General features: G+C 49.8%; 1 protein-coding gene across 1 annotated transcript in view; it reads right to left on the bottom strand.

Annotated features, from left to right (window-relative positions):
• The window catches only part of LAMA5 (laminin subunit alpha 5), an 85,557-nt gene extending 62,920 nt beyond the window's left edge, over positions 1-22,637 (bottom strand). The window contains exons 1-2 of the mRNA XM_015647572.1: positions 22,326-22,637; positions 16,444-16,596 (exon numbers count right to left, since the gene is read on the bottom strand). Coding sequence (XP_015503058.1) covers positions 16,444-16,596; positions 22,326-22,637 — 465 coding nt within the window. The remainder of the gene's footprint in view (positions 1-16,443; positions 16,597-22,325) is intronic.
• Between the last annotated feature and the right edge of the window lie 1,022 nt (positions 22,638-23,659).

Here is a 23,659-nt window from a genome sequence, read left to right as displayed (position 1 = left end):
CTTTGATGGCAGGTTTGAATTCTTTCAGAGGGAGGGCTAATGGGGGTTGTTTTTAAACAGGCGCTGTGTTATTGTAACCAATAACAGGAAATTGAGGGCTTGCTCTGTGGTGGGACACAAGGCAGTCCCCCTGGGGCAGGCTGCTGACTGTCCCCACCACGGCCATATCCTGCGTGCTGGCTGTCACTGCTGCCTGTGGAAAGCACCCAACACCCTCCAAAGGGTCAGCAGAAGATGTGAGGGAAGAGGGAAGGCAGAATCCAGAGCCAAAGCCTTTCCAGATGCCCCATCCCATGCACTGTGTCCTCTAGCTGTGGGGCAACTGAAGCCTGAAGCCTTTGTCCAGGTTTGCTGCAGCTATGCTGAACCCCAAAGGCACTTCCAAAAACAAAGCGTGCCACATCCCCTGCCTTGGGAACAGGCAGAGAGACTCCCCCTCCCTTCCTGAATCCCTGGCTGCTACGTACCAGCCACTGGGAGAAAAGATGCTTCTGGCAAATTCAAGACTTCTCTTTGAGAAGCAGGGTTAGCTCACGCTGTTCTCCAGCATTATCCACCCCAGCATGCGCCCTGGCCGTGCCAGAACAAACAGCACATCAAATAAACAACACATTAAGACAACGCTGCGGACACGTGCGGTCACTCTGCCCTCCAGCCCAGCAGCCCCGTGGCTCAGACATCCTCAGCAGCTTTACTCTGCTCCCTGTAAAGCCCCATGTTCCTCTGACCTGCCCAAAGCAGGTCTTGCTGCTGACAGAGAAGCCCAGGCCAAGCACAACAGCTTCACTTTGCTGAGGACTGATGCTTGCAGCACACCTCCAGCCACGCTGGTCAGAAGGGTTTGGCACACAAAGGAGGATGAGGCCAGCTGCAAACCACAGCACCGTAAGTGCTGCTCAGGCACCAGCGGCTCTGATCCACCTGCTCACACTCCTCACACCCAACCTCTGCTTGAGGCAGCAGCCAGGGACGGGAGGAAACGGCCCAGCCCAGAACTCCTTGAGTCCATCCGTCGGTGTGTTTCAGGTCACGCTCCTGACCCAGTTCCAAATGCGGCCAGTTTTTATTTGCAGAGCACAGGGAGCCGTGGCCCCGGCTGCGCCGCCGGCCGTGCACCTGTCACCCCTCTCCCTTTCAGCAACCTGACCCAGGGCCACCACGCCACAAACGCATTCACATCCTGTCCCAGCCCCGGGGACACTGAGGCACGCAGGGCAGGAACGCTGAGCCACACCAAGACTCACTGCTGATGCTGGGATGTGGGGAAAATAAACCCCAAAGCCTTTCCAACACCGGCACCAAAGCCAACACCCCATCCATCTCACGTTTCCTCCTTCCTGGTAGTGTAGGGACATGGTAACTGATCAGTCGCCCCACTGCAGAAATCCAAGCCTTATCCCCACTCCCTGCCCAGAAAATAACATCACCAGGGGTGATTCACTATCCCTCAACACAAGACAAAATAAAAAGGATCAGAACTCACATACAGGATATGGATACAGCATAAACCAGGGATTACAAACTCAGCACGCCTGGAACACCCAGTGCATGTCTCACTGGACATGTGTGCAACCATCAGCACCACAGGCATGGGGAGTTCACCTTGATCAGGCTCTGGGATTTGCTTGATTCAGACATGGACAGTGCACATCACCCCACACTGCTGCTGAATCTGGAATCTGTGCTGCTCCTTGGAGCAAGAACCAAGGACACGAGGCTGGTACTTTGGAGATGGCAGTAGCATTGTTGCAGCACATCATGCCACTAGGAGGTGAACAAGATATTTTACTTTTACTGATCTTTTATTGGTGTGAATGTCCCAAAATACCTTTAGAGCAGCCAAATAACTTTTACCCTTTGCTAAACTCTCGCAGTTCTTCTGGAGGCAGAGCCCTCTGAGTGCAATTTAGCATTGAATACAGCCCCGTGTGTAACAGAGCCATAAAACACCATGGGGTCTGCAGTAAGTGGTTAGGGGAAGAACTGGGATCTCAGGACACCAACCTGAGCAGGTCTGGCTCATGAGCTGTACTTCAGCCCATAGGAGGCCACTGTACTGTAAGGCTCTGCTCCCAAGGGGAGCTTTATAAATATATTCCAGGATAAACATTTGTAAATAGTGTCTTTCAACACGTCTTGAGAACAGATTCTTGATCTCCTGTTTTCAAAAGAGAATCATCATCTTCAAAGGCGGGGAGGCAAAGCCATTCATGCAAACAGCACAGCTACAAGCAATCCAGTCTGGCACTCGTCTCCAGAGCTGCTGGGGTGGGTGTTTGCACTAGCTGTGTGTCTACCAGGCACAGCCAAAGCCTCCCCTGCCATGCCTCCCTGCCTCGCTCCCAGGCACAGGGTACATCCCCCTCCCAGCTCCAGAAATTGGATCTGCCTGGGGAAACGTGATCGCCTCCATTCCTCTGCTGCTGAGGGACACGGGTCACATTCTGCCACGATCACTGCAAAGCAGACTGGCATCTGCCTCGGAGCCTCATGCTTCATGAAATCAATATACAGGCCATGGGAGTAATTTTGTCTCCTCCGCTCTTTGAAGAGGTCCCTCCCTTCCTTCTCCCTGGCCACAAAACCCTGCTCAGGGTGGTCCCTCCCGAGACTGTAAATTGACTTGTTGAAAGCCTTAGCAAAAGAAAGGTCAGATGCCTTACAAACACAAAACTGACAGTGCCATACAGCTGTCCAGACATTATTCCAAGGATATGGATGTCCACATCTGCAGCTTCTTGCACCACAGCAGGCATTCATGCCTCATCCAGGTGTACTCACATTACACAGGTTTCCCCCAAAACAGCAGCTGCAGATGCAGCCTGGTGTCATGGCCCTAACCTACACCTTTGGCTACAGACCCAGGTAAAGGTGAGGTGAGCTGTGCAGCTGCTCCCCTTCCCTGGGAACGGCAAATTCCCACAGGATTTCACAATTCACCCTTATTCTGATGGTAGTGAAGAAGGACGAGGGAACAGAGAGCAGTGACAATACCATAGACACACCTGCAAGACAAGTTTCAGTCTTTTTCTGTTACTTGCAAACCACACCAGAAACTGCAATTTTGGACTGCATTAACACACTAGAAATCCCACTGCCTCAGACCGTAAAAAATCACCTTGCAGAACCTCCAACTGCTCAGCAATTTGATAAAACCCAACTGTCCCACGGGTGCTCTCAGTCTTGCCTGCTGCTGTAAAGCCACACAGCATCACTGCAGGGCAAACAGGCATTTACAGCTTGCTCAGCCCCTCCTGGTTCCCTGCTCCCACTGCCCAGCCCTGGGAGGAACAGAGATAAGGGGAGTGCTACAGAAAACACAAAGGCTTAAGAAAGCTCTGATTGAGCAGAGATAAGAGGTCTGGGTGAGTAGGCACACACCACTGAAATAAAGACCACTGCTGAAAGAAGCACAGGTACATGGGATGGCACGTGTCCAGGGCAGGGGTACAGCACAGGTGTGTCTGACTTTGGAGGTTAAAAACCAAGTTTTTAAGCAATAAAATAAAATAAGCATTGTCATTCTCATGGCACCACATCCTGATGAAATATGCCCAACTGGCCTTCAAGGAAGTGGCTCTTCTGGCATCTGCAGATGTCTCATGGATGTCAGAGCAGCCCAGAGTGGGCACTCACACATTTCAGGCAAAAAGCAGAACTGGTATAAAATACAGAGGGTACAGCAGCATCCTCCCCCTGACCTGGCTGACGGTGTGTGAGCCCAGCCTCACCAAAAGCTCCCAGCACACTCTTCTATCAGGTGCACAGACCTGCTACCATAATTGCTGGAGAGCTTCCTTCAGCAATTAAACACGTGAACAACGAGCTGGTGGGGGAAGAACATAAAGGATAAACTGGACAGAAAAATCTCCAAACACAGGGCTTGCTGAATCAAGAGGCAATCCCATCTCTGCAGCAAGCTCAGAGACAGAGGGAGCCTGCTAAAAACAAAACTGCAACAACTGGGGCTCTGCAGGGTCCAAATGAGCTCTGCTCTCCTACCCAAACCAAGTAACTCCAAATCAAGCGTTTCAGCTGCCAGCCCCAGGGATAACACAAGCCAGGAGTAATAGCTCAGCACAGCCCTTCCTCTGAGCACACAACTCCCCAGGCTCCTTAATAAGACACACTAATTTTTCACACTGTTAAGGGGAAAGCAAACAGCTCAGACATTTCTGTTCCTACATTAGGCTCTCAAGCACGTTTGCTGCGTATCTTATCAGCAGCTTCAGCAGCCTTTCCAAGCCGTTTCAAGACTTTGGCCTTCAGAAACCTGGAGAGGGGGTGGAAAAACCCTCTTTTCATTCTTACCAAAGCACAGCACATTTTCAAGAGGACATTCCTACCATCCAGAGCAAACAAATGTTCCCAACTGTATGTTCTATGGGTTGTTTGACTTGTAGCGAGTAAGATCAATACAGGTTCACTGCACAAGGTATTTAAATATTCTTAGAGGAGTTCCTGGGCCAGTTTAGAATTAAAAGGGAGAAGCCAGACAAAAGAATACTTGTCTGTGCTTTAGACAGCTTGCAGGCTGGTTTTTACACCCAGAGCTTTACAAGCACAGCTCCATCAGTCAGGACCACAAGCTTGTTAGGACGGGCTCTCCAGAGCGTGCTAGGAGCTGTACAAATCTGGGACCTGCTCCATCCAGACATCCCAGGCTCTGCAGCACTAAAAATAAAATTTAAAAAAAATACTATAAAAGAGCTATAGTAAGACCCTTTTCAGTACTGCCAAAGCCTTGCTGATTTGCAAAGTTTGTTCAGGAAGCCCTTGGCTAAATCATGGGCTGAAAAAAGAAACACTCAATACCCTTCCATAGGATACAAATAGGATTTTGTGCTTTGGATGAGACTTGAAACAGCATCTGCTTCTTCTGTGGCCAACAGTCAATTAGATCTCTGTGACATTCACAGTTTTCTGGGGAATCCTGGGCTAGATCTCACCAAAACACAGTATGTACATGGATAAATGCCACCTGATCTGCTATGACAAACAGGAGCCAAATCTTGTGTCCCACAGGGCACAGTGGGAAGAGCAAGGTGTTAGAGCATAAGCCCAGATGTCAGCCCACCACAGCAAGGAAAAGCTGTCTCACCCTCTCTATACAACACCCCAGGGCCCTGCACATCATTGCTCTGGCCACAGCAAGGAGTTAAGTCCCAAACACTTCACTACTTTCCTTGCCATTATCAATACAGCTCTGAATTTGTGACAAAAATTACTTATGCCTTCATGGAGCACTTGGGAATCACTAAGCAGAGCCTCTGGCTACAAAACACTGAATGGTCAATGGTCAATCAGCATCTTCACCACAGACTGAATTCTACTGAAAACCCCAGGCCTGTTGCATCTCAGCTCTTAATTCAACTAAAAAAAAAAACCCCAAGACTGATTTTAACCTTGACAAGGCACAACTTGTATGTCTGTGACACAGCAATTTCCCATCAAAGAGAGGATTTCAGACCCAGCCTGTAACCTACTCAAGTCCTCTTTTTTCTTGCATTTATGTGATTTAAAAAAAACAACAACAAATAATCACATGTCATACACTTCACTTCCAGAGCTGCAGGAAATCCACTCTAAGTCGCACGCCAGCTTCAGATCCAAGGGTTTCCTTGGGCTGTTCTCTCAGTGACAAGGAGAACAAAGCAACCTTGGCAGCAGGCCACACTACAAGAAAGTATTTCCCCCAATTCCCTTGGATGAAGTGGATATCCTGTCACAAACCTGCGCGCATGGGAAGGGTGAGGAGGGGAAGGAAACACAAGAGGACGAATTAGCTAAAAACTGGCACAATGTAAGAGGTCTCAGCTTGCCATCAAAGCCCCTGGAAGGCTTTTCATTTTAAATGGCCAAGTGCCAATGATGAATGACTCACACAAGCCCCAGGAACCCCAACCTCCCCAGCACCCAAAATGTGTATATTTAAATCCTCCCTTCCTTGGATTTGAAATGGAGTATGGATGCTCAGGTTCAGACACCTTATTTCTGTCTGGTTCTGAACCCAGTTCTTAGAGGTGGAAAATGCCTGTCTTTCCTTGTATTACCTAGTTCACCATTTCCAGGGCCAAGTGGTTTTGGAAAGCCTCTTCCTGGATTACTGTCAGGCTCCAGATCCCACATGTACCAAGATGACCGAGCTCCAAGAGGCAGAGTCTCCCTTGTATCTTGTATTAGGTCCCTGCACCAAACCCAGCTTCAGGCAGCACTGCCTTTCTGTAATTCCTCTGCGTGGCTCCTGCAAGCCTTGACAGCACTGGGTTTTTAAAGCCTGGTCGTTAGCAGATTTCAACAACGCCAAACACGACACATGCAATTGGCTTTGTTCTTCTAAAAATGTGCATCCCAGCCGTGCACCACGTTAGCATCTGTCAGCAGGTTTCCCCACCATGACACTGCCATTCACAGCCGGGTGAGCTGACCCAACAGCAGCACGTACCAGGGTCACAGCAGGATTAACATTCCCTACAGCACTGCTAACACCAGCACAGATCTGCAGCTACAGTGTTTGTGTGGAGTTCTTGCTGCTGTTCAGACCTACAAGGCTCACGAGAACACTGAGTTTGTCCTCACAACCCACCCCAAGACCCCCTTGTATTTCCAGCCCCATTTACAGAAACTTGAAGCAAGCCTACTCCATGGCAGAAAATGACAACTGGTAGAGAAAGAAATAACCAAACCCCTTCCTGGAGTCCAGCCAAAATCTTTGTGCCCACTGAGTTTGGGTGGATGCAGACTTTGCAAAAGCCTGGAATAGGATTAAGGAACAGCTTTAGCAAACAGCCAGGACAACAACAGTGAAGTCACGATGAAGCCAGCGATACAGATTTCTGTTTGCAGTCATGAGTCTGTGTTTACAGTTTGCAGCTATGTGCAAATACCAGAAAGCCATTCTTTTCCTCTCCCTATCAGGGCCTGGCAATATGCACATTTAACTAGATCCAAGAGATGCCTACAGCAGCATGCCAGCTGGATTTTAGGGACAGGGCATGCTCCAATCCACAGTGATGGGAACTTGCAGGAACCCATAAATAGAGCTCAGCTGAGTATGTGTGTGTGAGGGAGAGCTCTGTATCAAAGCAGGCAGAGAAAGAAAGGGGAAAGAGAAACTAAAACACAAATTGTGGCAATTCTCAGTTTGGCTGTTTGCTTGTCCCTGCATGGGTTACACAAACAACCACTGGCAGGACTCAGGATGCCAAGCAGAAGATGCAAAGTGATTCTCAGGCAGAACACACCAACTAGAGCAAGTTACAAACACAAGCTCTGCCAGGAAATCTGCTCCATCAAAGACACGGTTTACAGCACACAGCCTCATAGAAAAAAACACAATATGCAAATCTTCTAAGATAAAGGCAACTTCTTCTAAGGGAAACTGTTCTAAGTGCCAGATAACCATGTACACCATGCAACAGAAGAGCTCAGCTGGTGTAACCCTGCTGGCTGAACCCCAACTTCTCCAGGTAGATGTGGCTGGGAACAAGAGGCATGGTGCTTTCTGCCACATCATCTCCCATGAATGTTTTGCTGTTTGACAGAGGGAAGGACCAGAATGTCAAACTACCATCCTAACACTGTTCCCTGGGAGCTCTGACTGACAAGTCCTGGCAAGACTTAGTGCAGCATCAATTGCCAGCCCTGTTACCTGCTCATCCTCTCCCTGCCTCTCTCTGGCTGCCTTGCCAGCCCCTGGGGCCAGGTTGGGGTGCCTGCAGGAAACAGCTGATGTGCCTTCCTACACTGCACAAACAGGAGCTGGCACCATCCAGACCCACCTTCCATTAGCAGTGACCTTATGCTAACAAAGGCATTTTATAGTTATGCTTGGCAAGTCCTTCTGTGGGGAACAAAACGTCATTCCTCTCATTCTTGTCAGAGTCTCTGGTGACCAGAGAAGTCCCAAACCACAGCTCAGTCCTTGCCTTGTGCAGAGTCATCCATGTGTCACCCTCAAGGCTTTGTCTTTGTCCTCTTCCTCCCTGGATCTCCCAGTATGACTCATTCCCATCTCTCTAACCTCCAGGACGCCTCCAGAAGCAAAACCTCAGTTACCAGATCTGTGAATAGGCCACATTTCCCTAATCAACTGCCACTGACGTGGAGTCTGCTCTTAAAGCATTTAGGAAGACTCTTCCACCCCGGAACACCAGGCATCTGCCTTCCTCTTGTGTCTTCCTACTGATCTCAGTTTTTATTTCTATCAAACGGGAAGCAGTGTACTATTTATTGCCCTGCTTGGCATTACACATAGGAGGGGAGGTCTGGAATTTGAGGAGCACTGAGTCCAGAAAACAGGAAACGACTGAGGATCAAGGCTGGGCACAGCCTGAAGGCCCACATTTATGACTACAATAAAAGGATAAGGCAGAGATGAATGCAGGGCTGAGCCAGGCTTGGTAAGGCATCAAAAGAAAGGTGCAGGGGGCTAGAACAGGCTTGAAAGAGCAGAGAAGCTGACTAGGCAGATGATCAAAAGTGTATTTAGCATCCTCCCTGCCAGCCCTGTGGATCTGAGCCAGGACATAGCTGTGCTGGAGCTGCAGAGGGCAAGGACTGCTCCTGGAATGCGCCCCAGGAAGCAGGAAGAGCTCACTGGAGGGGCTTCTCATCCTGACCAGGACAAGTGTCAAGAGCTAAACTGGCAATGCCACAGGATGAGCCTGTCTCTATCCCACACAACGCAGGGACTCCAGGCTCACAGCCCTTGGCTTCAGCAGCTTCAGTGCTCAAGCTGTGTGCAGGACACGAGTTCGTGGACAGATGAGCACCCACAGGGCTGAGGGATGCTCTCACTTGCTGAAAAAGTGACAGACAGAGGAGAAGGGCTGCACAGAGCCAAGCCAAGAGCTTGACTTAAGAAATCATTCTTCAACAGATTTTGTACTCACTGATCTGGTGCTGCACAGACTCCTGCACACAAGCCATGCACAGAAAACGGTGGAGGTGAAATTCAGTATTCCCATTGTGCAGGTGGGACAAAGCAAAGCACAGAAAATGCTAAACCACATAAGGGATGCCAGCATGCTCTGCATCAGAGCTGTGAACCTCTGTGCTTCCACCTCCCAAAAAGCTGCCTGTAACATCTCTCTGAGGGAGGAAAACACAACACAAACAGGGGTCTGACCCAGGTGGTCCCGCTCTGTTTTAACTCTCCTGGTACAGCCACGCACGGCCCGGACAGAGCTGAGCCTGGAGCACGTGTACTCACACACACCCCAGTCAAGGCACGCTCTTGTTCTCCAGCCCAGCCAAGCAGACACTTCCCAGGAGAACAGCAAGAAATTACCAGGCCTGCCTTCCAGCTATTCATTATAAACTAAAGCCTCCCCTACTCCAGCCTGACCTCTCCCCAGCCCACGCTCACCCCGAGGCTCTCTCCTAATCTTTGAAGAATCCCAGGGAGCTGAGAAGGAAAGGCCAGCCTGGAGGAAATAAGAAACTCCACGGCAGGAGACCTCACCATCAGCCTCTTTGTTTCTCATCACACCAACGTTATAAATAGGCAACAACACCTAGGGAGAAACTAAAGTGGAAATCTTGCATGCACTTCTTAGAACCAGCAAGTATCCTTTCATCAGTCATTACCTGGAGCTGCTCTAGTGGGGGAGGCTGAGGCTTATTTTAACACCTGGTTCAGGTCTAGGCAGAGCAAGCACAGCCTCTGGGAAGATTAAGCTGTTGAAGCACAAGGGTCATTTGTACAAGATGCGAAGGACAGGCAGAAACAACCTCCTCCAGGCCACAAAAGGTGCCACAACGCTGAGCATCCTGCCCGGAGCCTCCTGTTCCCCTGCTCTTCCCTGCACTCACAGCCAACGTGAGGCAAGGCAGGTCTGCTGGGAATTCAGACGGTACAAGTGAAATCCTTTCTACTCATTGCAATGCTGGAAGACTGATTTTAAGCAGTACTGGTTCACGACTTGAATAAACATAACATACAATTAAAATTCATGTGTCACCCGTGATTTACCTATACCAGAGTGTTCTGCACATCCTTTCCCTTAACAGCAAGCAAGAGCAGCAGCAATGAAGAGGAAAGAAGTTTCAGCCTTGGCTGCTGTGGATCCTGGAGCTTGGCATCCAGTTTGGCAAGGCTGTTTGAAAAGGAGAGGATGGGTCTGCTCATGCTGCCAGAGGAGACAGATCCCCACTTGATTAACAACCAGACACTCCCTTCCCGTTCACCTGAGCGGCTCCCACACAGCCCTTGGAGCCAGGAATCTGGTGGGAGCTGGCAGATGGCCCTTCTCGACCTTTCTGTGCTAAGTGAAAGCAAAAATCTCATTTTATCAGCACAAAAAAAATAAATAAAATTAAAAAAAAAATTTCAATAGCTGCTGGTCCAGGTCAGGGGAACCTCAGCTTTGAAGAAAACAGAAGAGACTTCACAGCCAAGTTAATTTAAACAATAAAATGTGAAATAAACTGGGAGAGCAGATCCATCCACTTGGGCTTGGTGCCAGTTCCCAGTGCTGCACGCTCTCCCTGTCACACCTTTTCTGCCTTTCCCAGAAGAAGCACTACAAATACACAGCCTGCTTCCATTCCACATCCATGGCAAAGGACAGCGCACATTCTGCAGTTCAGTGTGAGCCACAGACCATCTCAGATCAGGGAACCACAGCTCTGAAGCCTAAAAACAAAGACCCTGATCTACTTTTGAAGGATTTTATGGCAGTTGGAGATGACTCTACACAGGAGAAGAGACCACAGGCTCAGCTGTTGAAAGTAAGAAATATTTACGCTCAGCCTACTTAACGTGCTTTATTTTTAATGCTGCTTTTTGCTCCAACAGCCAGAGAACAATTTGAAGAAAGAACGTCTTTGTTAGAGATTTTATGCCCCAGCCCTTTATTTAAGGTGCAAAACCTCACAGTAAATGTCACTAAGCTCTCCTACCCCTTTCCCACAGTGGTGCCCCAGCACAGTGAAGACCAAGTAGAAATAACTACCAAATAGTTACTCCTCAGCAGTAAGAAGAGTTTGGAAAAGTTAAAAAAAAAAATTAAAAATTATCTTAAATCCTCACCCATTCTTCAATGCTCCATGAAAAACACAGCAGGCAGGTAATGCTGCCTGTGGCCCCGAGAGAAATGGACACTGTGCATTTCCCAGGGATGTGTGCTGGGGGAAATGCTGCAGGAGATATCCCAAGTGAGGGGAAGGAAAAGAAGAGACTCAGCTCAGCTTTCCCCCTGTGTACAGCAAGAATGAACAAGAGTGCCCTCGAGGGAAATGTGAGCAGCAGCTTCATCACCCTGAGGCTGTAAGGACTCCCACAGCAAGGGAAATGAAGTTACAAAAGGAAAAAGGTGAAAAAAGGGAGAAATTTACATGGTTTTCAGCTGAAAATGCTTGGCTGACCATCATCCCTATCCCACATCAAGCCTAGGGAAAGCAGCCTCTAGGATATAATCTTTATCATGAAGAATCCTGAGTGCTCTCTTGGGATTTCATGAGTTGACTCCCTCAAGAGGGATTTTTTAATTAATTAAGCTAGGGAATAAAATCAGATTCATCTTCACATTGAAGGCTTTTGCTGGGAACAGGGAGGTGAGTCTCAATCCCATCAATCTGCAGGCATTTCCTTCCACCTGCCTTCCAAAGAGGGCTCCTGAAGACCTCCACCAGCAGCTCCCATTACTATTTCAACTAAATGAAAATAAATGGGAGGTGAGAATCTGAGGTGAAAGAAAATTTCAGTGTTGTCACACACAAGGTACTAGACTGTAGGTCAGTGGTGTTCCTTTAGCATTAGGCCAGATCTAACCCAGTCCAGATCTGCCAAAGATGAGTAAAAATTTAATACTCATTAACAGGAATACAGCTCATGCAACAAGCTGTTCATGCAAATCAGGCATTCAGCTCCACCTGCACATTTGTAGGCATCCTGCACATCAAACCATCGTGCAAAGCTGGTCCTGAGGGGCCATATTTGCAGTGCAAAAGGGAAAGAAAATCGGTTTATGCCCTGAAAATCCACCACAGGAGAAACAGCCAGGTCCTTTTGAGCTGAGTTTCACACTGAAAGTCCAGCAGCCTGGTGGCCAAGGGCTGAAGTGTGTTTTGTCTTTCAACACCTTTAACTTTGGAGATGGAAGAACCTGGTAAGCACAAGTTAATCAGTTGAGAGGCCACAAAAAGTGGCAGCTGTGGGAGATCCCATTGTAATTAGTAGAAAACTCAAGAGGTGCTTCTCAAAGCACCCAGTTATCCATCTACTCCCTTGCTGAGACATCCCACAGTGACTACAAAACACATTTTCCCACTGGCCTGGGAGCCTGGCTCACAAGTCCTTTCATTTCCTTCCCATCTCTGTGAATTACCAATGAATGCAACTTCTTTTCCTCCTTCTAAGCCCAAAAGGAACTGCATTTGAAGGAGTTCTGAAGGTCTCCAAAGGAGGAGGTTTCTCTTCTCTCCTCAGCAGAAGTGAATGGATATTGGTGTTTCTGTCAGGCACTGCACAACTAAATACCATTGGGGTATCAATCAAAACTCTCTGCAAAGCTTCAGCCTGAAATCCTGCTGTTCTCTGGTGTCACAGGGCCAGCAGACAAGGCAGGGGGAGATGGGGGCTGCTCCCCAGCCACCCTCTCACTGCAGTAATTAACCTCAAGCAAGCACTGGCACGAAGCTCCTGCTCTTGCATGACTGCAAACATTCCTCCCCCAGAGTTTATCATAAAGCACCAACTATCCATAAACATCTCAAGGAAAGGCTGGCCTGGGTTCACCTTCATGCAAGGAAGATGTCAGGCTCTGGCAGGGAGCCAGCCATTCATGTTTCTTTAAACCTTGTCAGTTCTGACTCAAACGACCTTTTTTGGGGAGGGGGGGAAAAAAAAAAAAAATCTTCCATCACACCCCTTCCTCCCCCTCCACCCACCGTGGCACTTAATCACAGGGGACAATTGCCATGGTGAGTCATGGTGTCCTGTCCCTCTGCAGCAGAGGCACGTTCCCATTTCCAGCTGGCCTGGAGGCTCCAGGCAGGAGAGGAAAGAGCCTGGAGCTGAGCAGCAGTGGGGCAGGTTTAAGAGCCTCCACCACAACATGGACCTTTACCCTCCAAGCCAGGTCAGACAACCATTTTTTTTGGATTTTGGCAAGTCCAGACTGTCCAGCAACAGCAGTGGACAATCACTGTTGGAGTGTCCTCCCAGCACACAGCACCCGCAGTTCTACTTTCCAAAACCTGAGCTGTGCTTCATATGGTACCATGATGTATTTTACACCTAATTCATGCAGTGGCCCAGCCATTCACCCTAAATACACTAAGCACAAGGTCATGATTAAGAGCAAGGAGAAAGATATTCCCTCTCCATACTCTTCAGCATCTCCTAAAATCCATTTAACTTTCCTCCCTGGAGATGTCTGTCATTTCTGGCACTCGGACCTGGGTCTAATATGGAACCCTTCAAGTGAATTTTCCTCCTCTTGCAGCCTTTCTCTCCCACCAATTCTGAAAAGAAAAATCCCTCCTCCCCAAGGAGGCAGGAATAGGCAAGGTACCAGCAGGAGCAATTCCCATAATAGCTGGACACAGCCCCTTCCCAAGCCATGGTGGGAGCCCTGATCCGCCCTGCTGATGAAGCCATTAAGATTAGGCTGCTGCTGGCACTATGACGTGAGGAGAGTGTTTAAAATCCTCACACCAGCTGGGTGGCCAGCCCAAGCCGCTCTGGAACTTATTTGCTGGCTGTGAATATTCCTCCTTCTCTCCTTCCCACAGGATTTTAACACTCCTCTGAGGAGAGCAAGCTCCCAGCCAGCAAAAAGCAAAGACCAACAGGCTGCTTAATTAACTGACCCTCTCCCAGTTGCCACAGCCTGGCCAAACGCTGGGGAAATGCGATTCCAGCTGGTAATTAAGCACTTACTGCTGGAGAGGGACAGAGCCAGCAGGGAAGCGCTGCAGCAAATAAAGGGGCTGACACCACAACCTTCTGTGCCAGCCCCTGTGTGCCCCCAGTGCCACCAGCACACTTCAGGACAAAAGCTTTCAGTGGCTGTGAGTCCCTAAAATTAAACCTTAATTGGTGCAAGAGCTCTCTAGATTGATACACAGAGCAAGGAGAGCCCCTGTTTGCCAGGCAAAAAAAAAAGCCCTGCTGTCAGGCATGCCTGTGAGGGTGTTGCTACCTGTGCAATTTTCACTGGTATCCAAGGAATTTGAGAAGACTGGCTGCCAGGTACACTGGTCTGATCCCACACTTGCCCTGCTGACCACATTGGGTCCCAAGAATTCATGTCTCTTCTATCCTTTCAACCAGAGTCAACTTCAAAAGGAGGAAATTAGCGATTCTCTAACATGTAATGTTTCTATTGCCCAGCCTACCAAAACAAAGGAGTTAAAAGCAAAGAACTGACTCTCACTAGGAGCATAAACAGGTTATTATAGCAATTACATGCACTAAGGCCATGTATAAAGGGGAAGCCACTAAAACCAGCTGAAGATTTAGGTTTGTGCTGCTCTCAGGACCAGCTGGGTTTATGATGTATTGCAAAGGTGACAGGGAAGCAGAGGGTCTGTGAGCCCAGAGAAAATCCACAGGTGAAGCATGTGCCACCAGCACCACACAGAATGCAAATTCTGGTATCAATCCTGCAGAAATGACAGTGCAATCCCACCTCCCTTGGTACTGAGGGCAAACAGACCCAGAAGGGAGAAGGTCAGTCTAGACCAGCTCAGTTTTAACTCAAGTCCTCCCCAGTTATTGCAGGCTCTGGCTCCCAGCACAGCAGCTCTGAATGCTTCAAGTCCCCAGGTGAGCCAAACTCAGCAGCTTGCAGGCACACAGTGCAGCTGGGTTAGCTCTGGCCTAAAGCCAGAAAGTTGCCACAGAGGATGACAAAGAGGAGGAGAAGCTCCCAAGGAAAGCTGATCTTTGAAAATCCCTCTCCAGAGAAGCCACATTGCAGGCTGGCCCTTGGTCACAGGGGGAGTGAGTGCAAAGCAATCCACCCACCAGCACATCCCTGCCAGCTGGGATGTTTCTAAGAGACACAGCAGGTGCCACCTGCGCTGGTGAGGGCTCAGCTCCCCGTGTGCAGCCCTGACAGGCTTTGCCCACACAGCTCTTGTGCCCTGGGCAGTAGCAGATATTTCCCTGCTGCTGGTACAGCACAGCTTCAGACAGCTGGCACTCATGGGGAGAACAAATCTATGAAGGGTGTTTGGCAGACTCTAAATGAGTGCTACAGCAAGGTAGGGAACAGATCAGAGCCAGTCCTGGGGACTGAAATGTGTGTTTGAGGCATCTAACTGAAGGGTATCATCATCTATACAGCCTGGCTGTATTGGAGTCTGACACCTTGCAAATTGCAGTGACAAATGAGCCTTTACTCTAGCAGAGAGAGTGAAAGATACACTTGTGAAGTCACTGTAAAGTTTTGGTATCCAAAAAAATCTCAAAATCCCTGCAAAACAAAGCAAACACCCAAAGGGGCCGTGACCCCAAAAGGCTGCTGACAACAAACAGGTTTCCTGGAGAGGAGGTGAGCTATCCACAGCTCCAAAACTGCCCCATCCCACAGACTTCCCAGCCAAACTTTGGGGCTGCAGGACCCGTAGAAGAGTTTGGGGAAGCATCTCTTGGGAGGTGAGAGTCCATCCCTACCTGTTCATGGGGACCCTTCAGTAGATAGCTGCTGAAGCCTAACAGAGCAAATGTCCCAAACTCTGAATGACAAGGGTTAAGGCTGCCAGGGAGAAGAGGCCTCACACATCCCTTGTCCCAAGGATTGAGGAGCTCCCCCATCCAACAGCTGGAGCAGCAGTTCATACCACAGAGCAGACCCACATCCCACAGCTCTCTGGGTTTGCAATGCCCTCCTGCATGCACAGCTCCAGCCAGGACATCTTTGCTGCTGCTCCCCTCTAAGCTGAGCAAAGTCTGAGAGAACACTCCACTTCCAGAGGGACATTTTGCAGGAGCAGCAGAGGAGGTGGCAGAGAGGGGTCTGGTTACCATTTCTGCTATTACAATGGTAATTCCCTTGACTTGCCACCATTAGAGACCAAACATCCATTGTCACCCTTTGTCTTTTACATGAAGACCTTTAGCACAGAATTGCTGTTTTTATTTTAAAGAGTTTTAAACGAACCAGTTGAAAGTTTGAGAGAGCAACCTTGAATTTCTCAGGGCTGTATTTTCTATTTTGGGGTGAGGCCTTAACTAATGTGATAAGTTTCCACAAGACTCAACTCTTAGGGAAGATCTAAATAGCAACAACAAAGAGCACAATGTAGTTAATATTACAAACAGGCAAGAGGTTTTCCCTTCCCTATTTTAACCAAAGCCTCCTGCCCTATCATTAAATGAGTGGATTTTGTTCCACACTTCCAGCAAGGTCCACTAAAGGACTTTAGAAGCAGAGCAGCAGTTCCTCACCAGCATGATCTACAACATGATGAAGAAAGGATTTGTGTTACCTGTCCAAGGTCCAGGGTGACGTTGACCTGGTTGAACTCCAGCCCCCGGGAAAGAGGGGGGCTCTGCCACCAGCGCTCTGTGCCATCGATGGCATTTGTGATGGGGTGGGCCTTGTTGCTGTCTGCAGAGGAGCAGATGTCGCAGTACTGGCCCTGGAGGAAAGTACAAAAACAACATTTAACTCTGGCCAGAAAAACGTGGTACAAAGCAGTCAGGTATCACAGCAATTCAGAAAATACAGGGTGTAAGCCTGCTAATGCATATCAAGATACAGAAAGTTTTGTTTGCACCAATTTAAAGTGCAGATGCAAAAAGGTACATGAAAAGGCTCAAAAACCCCACAAACACCCAGTGTAGAATTTGGGCTGCTCAGATCAGCATCCCTTCTGAATTTCATATATGCACTGCAGACTGACAAAGGATCCCAGACTCAAAGGACTGGTTACCAAAAGCAGAGGAAGGAGTATGTGAGGGTGAAGCTGCACTGCAATGGAGAGCAGTGGCTCAAACTCCATGGTCAGCAGCTCCTGTGCTGAGGCTGCCACTCACACCCACCCAGCCCTGCCGAGCCCAGAGATCCTGACCTGAGCCATTCAGTCACTTCTATGGACTCAGACTGGCAGCTCCTCTGCTCAGCTCCCTGCAATCTGTTTCTTGTCCACCTATTCATTTCACAGTATGGTTCTTTCAGCTGCATTTTCAAGCTTAGTCTCGCAGCCAAGTTTCTTTTGCTGATGATGCTGTGATGCAAGGCCAAAAAGGGACAGCCCCAGCTGTCAGCTGGCCAGGGACTGCCATCACTTCTCTGCCTCGCTTTTGTGGCCCGGGGGGTTTTGTCAGCTCCATGGACACGCTGCCAGAGAAAACAACCCCACAACTTTAACAGCACCTCCTGAGCAGGATCAGACAAAGCCCTGAGCTGTTAGGAGCAATTCTTTCTCTCTCATTTATGGACAAATAAATCTGACCCACGCTCAAAGAAACCTGCAAAGCGCCCTGAAAACTGGCAAATTGTTTTGTGGAGCCACTGCCGTGTCACTTCAATTGCTGCTACAAACAGCCTGGAAGGGAGCTGTGGTACAGGCAGTTTCCTTTTAAAGGCGCAGTTATCCCCAGGCAGGAATGCTGCCCTTGCCTGTCCCAGCTGCAGCCAGTGTTAATATTACACCAGGTACAAGAAGATCTCAAGACAGGCAATCCCCTTCCTGCCCCTACAAGGGCTGAGGCAAGACAGAGCCACCGCAGAGCATGTGGCTTTCCAGATGCTCCAAACTCTGGAGGAATCTCAGTGCAAAGGAAGCAGATTCCTCTGCATTATTTCCCCACTACCACGTGCTTTGTTACTCGCATGCAATTCTGCAATACAAATTATCCTGACCAAGAACACTTTTAAATTAATTCCTCCAGAGATGTGAAAATAGAGATGGGCAAGCACAAGGCCAAAGAAAAGGGGAGCTGAAACCATCCAGGTAACCCTGACGTTGAACAGGGAGCCCTCAGTGTACAGAGAGGTCACAAGGCTGGTTTGGACATGCTTTGAGCCAGGAGGGAGTGTAGACCAGATAAAACTGACCCAACTCTTTCTTCAGCTCAAACCTCTAATGGGAACCGGTGCAACAGGTTGTGTGGAAATTTCTGCTGCACAGCACACAGCACTGAGGCTGGGGGGGTGGGAAGTGAGGCAAGGTTACAAAACGGGGATAAATAACAAAAAAATAAAGTGCTTTCATACTTTAAATTCTTGCTACAGATGTAAAAACCATTTTGAACCCAAAGTTCATATTGATGGGAGACAGTCAAGCTGAGTAAGAAGGGAGTAAAAATTCCTATCAGCTGCTCCACATTTATAATGCTGCTGTTGTGCCTCCCTGGACAGCCTGCTGGGCTGGGAACACACCAACAGCTGAACCAGGTTTGCTGTTCAGACTGGGATTAGCCTCTCCGATGCACCAGTTGCTCATTAGCTGTTTCATTAGAGCCAGACCTAAACCTGACCAGAATCATTTCCAGCTATTTGTATTTTAGAGCAACTCAGGCACATCGTGTCAGGTTCTCTACAGGGAAGTTCTGACATCAGCAAGAGAATTTTAATTAAAAAGCAATTGCGAGCAGCAGAGCCCGCAGGTTGCCGGAGCTCTAGAGGCGTGGACACTACAAAGGTACAGTGAAAGAAAGAACTTCAGCCATGCAGGGAGTTGCAGGGCAGCTCAGAGAACATAAAACTGCCAGAGCAGACTGCAAAGAGGGAGAGATAAGGAGGAGGTTTGAATGAGGGGCAGCTTCCAGAGACCTGCAAGGCCTGATCCTGCTCAGGGCAGTGCGAACTTTGAAGTTTCCCTTGAGCATAAAGACAAGCCAGGCACCCTGCTGGCACCTCTCTCAGGGGACACAGGTGGCTTTGTCCCAATTTATCTGGCCCTGCCATGACCCAACACCAGCTCCCCTCACCTGATTTATCAGAAAGCCACAGGGAGCATGGGGCTGCTGGGGATGAGGTAAAAAGGGCAGGAAATTTGGTGTATGAAGTACTTTTTCAGACAAAGTCCCTTCGGATCAGCTGCTCACACAGAGTTAAGCAGGTGCTGTCTCACCATGTGTCTTTTCTGTGGGCAACAACAACTTGTTCCAAAACTGTGTTTTCAGCCACAGTTAAACCACTGAAATCCAACACTGTCATAGATGTAAGCATAGAAGAGACAGGTACAGAGAGATACAGCACCAATTGTCACTGAGAGCCTTGGGCTGAGCCAGATTCCTTCTGCCACACACCAGAGATGTGACACAGGATAAAGACACACCAGGAAAAATGGTCACCAACACCGCAGCATGCCAAAAGAGAATGTCACTTAATTCTGAGATATTCAAGGATGGAACAGCTTCAGATTTCCTCTGTTATCAACACCTGGAAGAGTGAGAGGGCCAGAGCTCTGGTCAGTGCCCACCGGCTCAAGCAACGAGAGCTCAGGGCTGCAATTCAAGGTGCAAAGCAGCGCTCTGAACTCAGGGCTGGGCTGAAGACAGACTTCAGAGGAAGGCACAAGCAGCACTGCCTTGAAATCAGTCAAATTTGTTGCATATTCTAAAATTCTGAGGTCTATAACTGCTTAAATAACCAGTAACCTGCCTCACTGTTGCACTCGTAATCTGAATTCATCATCTGCAGTCCTGCCCCACCCTCAGGAGCAATGCACCATCCCTGCTGGGTTTGGAACAGCCCCCAGGCACACGGGTGGGATGGGGAGCACCAGCACAGGGCTGTGCCTTGGCAGACTCGGCTGTCCTGGAAGACAGATAGTAACAAGCACCTCCAGTAAAGCTCACATAAAAAAAGAAACCTATGATCTCTCTTCTGCCTCATCCTCAAGACAGTATCATTAAGGCAGGGCTGACCCACACTGAGGAGTGATTTTGACAAGGGAAGCAAACCTCCAAAGCAAGTCCCTTTCAGCACACCTCAGCATTGCTGTGCCTCACATCCTTCCAGACTGAAAAGCCACCCCCCAGAGTTGGAAATGCAGCGTTCTGCCAAAAAGCCCTGAATAAAGCAAAGGAAACTCCTTGAAAAGGTTTACAGCCTTCCCACAAGCTGTGCCAAAACCACCGCAAGTGTCTTTAAGGCAGCATTACTTCACGAAACTTAATGATTATTGACATTTTAAGACTATCATGTTTAAAAGTCAGTGAACTCCCTTTTCTGAATTCTTCTACAATGTCAAATTAAAGCAGCATAAAACAGAGAACTGACTGAACTAATTTATTAGATGATTGTATTACTGTTTATCCTAGGTCTTTAACCAAACAAATGTCCCTTCACCACCACAGAATGTGGATGTCTCTTGGAGGGTCCCAAGTGGCATTTTTCCAGTGTTCCTGATGAAAACTCCTCATGCCACAGCCACATCACACATGAGCAGGTGAATGAAGGAGGGACGGGACTCTGGGCTGGTGGGACATGCAGGCAGTAAGGACATGCATGTGGAGTTCATTATTGTTGTTTCTGTCTGCTCAAATTGAACACTTCCCTCCCACCTCCCTCCTTGCTTTAGTCACCGGGTGGTGCCAAGACCCCTAAAGGGGATGAATTGGGAACTCTGACCTCTGCTCTGATGCCTCCTGTTTCCTCCCCTCCCTTTTAGGTGCTGCCTGTGGTCATGGAAAGGAGCCACTACAAAAGGAATTTTCTAAAGCTTTCAGACAGAGTGAAGCCCGCTGGCCTGGCAAATGGTGCTCAGATCAAAGCCCCCCTGTGCCAGAGCTGCACAGGGGACAGGAGGGGGTCGCTGCAGAATTCCACAGCTCAGGAGCTGTGTTTGGCAGCGGGGGGATGCTGGGGCTGCCCCCAGAGCTGCTACAGCATGAAGGGTTTATTTCAGTCACCAGCATCCTTAGTGCTGCGTGTCATGCTGAGCTAGCAGGGTGGCCAGAGCACAGATGGACACGTGTGGAGTGATAAATGCATACCCACATTTGCCAGCTTTTCCAAACAGCCTTATCCTCCCAGTTTTGCTTGGCACATCATTCACATATTTGTTTGCAAGAGCACAGAGTCACAATTACTTCTTCACCTTTCCTTACTCCTTTGCCTCACTGGAGGCACAATTCCTACATCGAGGTCCCTGTGAGCCTCCTGCTACTGGGACTTCAGGCAAAGCTTCTTCAAGTTATGCTATTTTACAGTGCAGCCAAGTGAAACATCACTTTAAAAGGTGGCAAAGCTCGGAGGAGGATACGTCAGGTTTTTGCCATCCAGTGACATCTTCAACCATTTATACAACACACACTGCAAAATTCCATGTCATGACCACACAATAGCTGGAAAATTCCTAGTGCAGCACAACTCAGGAGAATGGGGCCAGAATGAGAAAAATGCTTCAGAGATGATCTCGTAACAAAGCCACCGCCACCAAAAGGCCGAGAAAGGCTCTGTCCGAGAAAGTGACAGTTTTCCTTTGCTCGTCCTTGTTGTTGAGTACAACAGGGACAGCAGCACTGCTCCACTGCAACAGGTGAGTGGCAGCGACCCTCAGAAACAGCACGCAGAAAACACTGAGCAGCAGCGGGTGGCTCCACGGCTCCATTCTGCAAAATCATTTCAAATCGGAGCTGCTCTTCCCGACTTGGGCTGCCCTCAGGGGGGACACTGGGTCTGGAGTTCCTGCAACTATACCTGGTGTTTTACAAGCCCGTTTACAGCTGTTCTTTCCTCCCTTCAAGGGAGCCATAGTAGTTACACTACACTGCAGCTTTTGCCGTCTACATTCCTGGCTGCAAGCTCCCTCTGGGCAGCTTAAAATGGGACCCCTGAGGTAAATCACCTGACATTCGCTTGTAAAATCCACCCTCCTAACTTTCCCCTCTGCTCATCCCAATGCCCCACCGAACACACGGGGAACGGCGGAGTTAAAACACATCACGGTAAATATTATCAGTTCAAGACACATCAAGGTAATCACTCTCCCATTTACCGTAACGATTCCCTGACTGCCGGAGGGAATTTGGGTGCTGGTTTGCCCGGGATTTTATAAACTCCAAGAACCCACAACTTCAGAAAGAATGCCACGAGAAGCCAGCGAGCCGCGTTTCATGCGAGCAAAGCTGGGGGAGAGACCGAACACGTGCATCCCCCGGCCCCGCTGCTCCGGGCCTGGGCAGGGGGGATCCCGGGGACCTCCCCTCCCTGAGCCCCCAGCACCGCCCCGGCCGCGGCTGCCGGGCCGGCTGTGCCCGAGGCACCCGGGGTGCGTGAGGAAAGGCGCGGAGCGGGGCCCTGCCCGCCCAGCCCCGCTGTCCCCTCACGGAGCAGCGGGCCACAACGCGGGACTCGGAGCCCAGCGCAGCCCCTGCCAGCCGCCCGTGCCCTCCTCCCGCGCCCCGGCCGTACCTGGATGGTCTGGTTGGGGTCCCCCCCGGCCACCGGGCCCCCCACCAGCTTGCAGTACAGATCCTCCACGGCGCGCCGGCTGCCGGCGCCCGCCGCCTCCTCGCCGCAGGTGGCGGTGGCGGAGATGCGGGTGCCCTCGGCCAGGTTGAAGTAGGGCGGGTGGAGGCTGTGCCCGTTCACATCGCTGGGGAAGGAGGCGGGCGGCCGGGCGGCGGCGGGCAGCAGCAGCAGGGGCAGCAGGAGGGGCAGCAGGAGCAGCAGCATGGGCAGCAGCACCCGCCGCGCACCGCCCCGCTCCGCCGCCCTCGCCATCTTCGCTCGGCGGGGCCGGGCAGCGCTGAGGCACCGGCTCTGCTCTGCTTGGCTCGGCTTGGCTTAGCTTGGCTTGGCTTGGCTCAGCCCAGCTCGGCTCGGCTCGGCTCCACTCCCCCCGGCTCCGCTCGGCTCTGCCCCTCTCCGCCGCCGCCGCGCTACTTCAGCCCCGGCTGCGGGGAGGGGCCGCGGCAGCCCCGATTAACCCTTTGCGGAACCCCCGGCCCCGCCGCAGCCAGGGGAGGCCGAGCGGGGTGAAGTGATGCCGCCCCCTCCCCAATAAACGGGGACGGGATCCCCCGGGAACAATGTGCCCATTGTGTGTGCGGGGCTGCGCTGCCCGCGGCGGCTCGCTGCTGTTTTACTACGTTAAACTCCATTAACCGATAGATCGGGTTATCTACAGGAAAAACTCCATTACTAATTAACAAAACAGTTGACCAAATCCAGTTCGCTCTCCTCGAGGTATGCTGTGGGTTCTCATTTCATTTGGGCAGTGAAAATTTTACTTCCACTTTCCCCGGAAAGGATGGCTTTGGGGAAATTACCTTCTCACCTAAGAGGGAAGGAAGCAGCTCAGCGATAACCCAACTTTCTTCCATCCTTCCCTGCCTATGGATAGTCCCTCCGTGGTGTGACTTGCAAGGACACATGCACCGTCAGGTCTTTATATGCTGCTGGGGGAAAGACATTTTACAGATAAAAACCTGGACATAAATACAGAGCAACACATAAATTAACTCCTCAAACCACTGCTTTGATTTTTCTGCAAACACAGACTTAAAATCCAAGAACTAAATAATACACACAAAATGTTGTGCCTGAACTGATTGCATCTTTAGACTAGGACACACCAGGAGACCAGGTCTGGGCTCCAAACAGTTGGATTGCTGCCGTATTTGAACCCCACAGGAAGCAAAACAAGCTCTTAAGCGTGTCCAAATCTTTGCAGGTTGCTGCTGGGCATTTGCTCTTTGCATCACATCATCCTCTTTGTTTCTTATTTTCTGTGGACAGCCTAG

Source organism: Parus major, chromosome 20 (assembly GCF_001522545.3).
Source record: "Parus major isolate Abel chromosome 20, Parus_major1.1, whole genome shotgun sequence".
NCBI lineage: Eukaryota > Metazoa > Chordata > Aves > Passeriformes > Paridae > Parus > Parus major.
The sequence above is the reverse complement of the archived record's forward strand: the minus strand, read 5'-3'. Positions and strand labels throughout refer to the sequence as shown.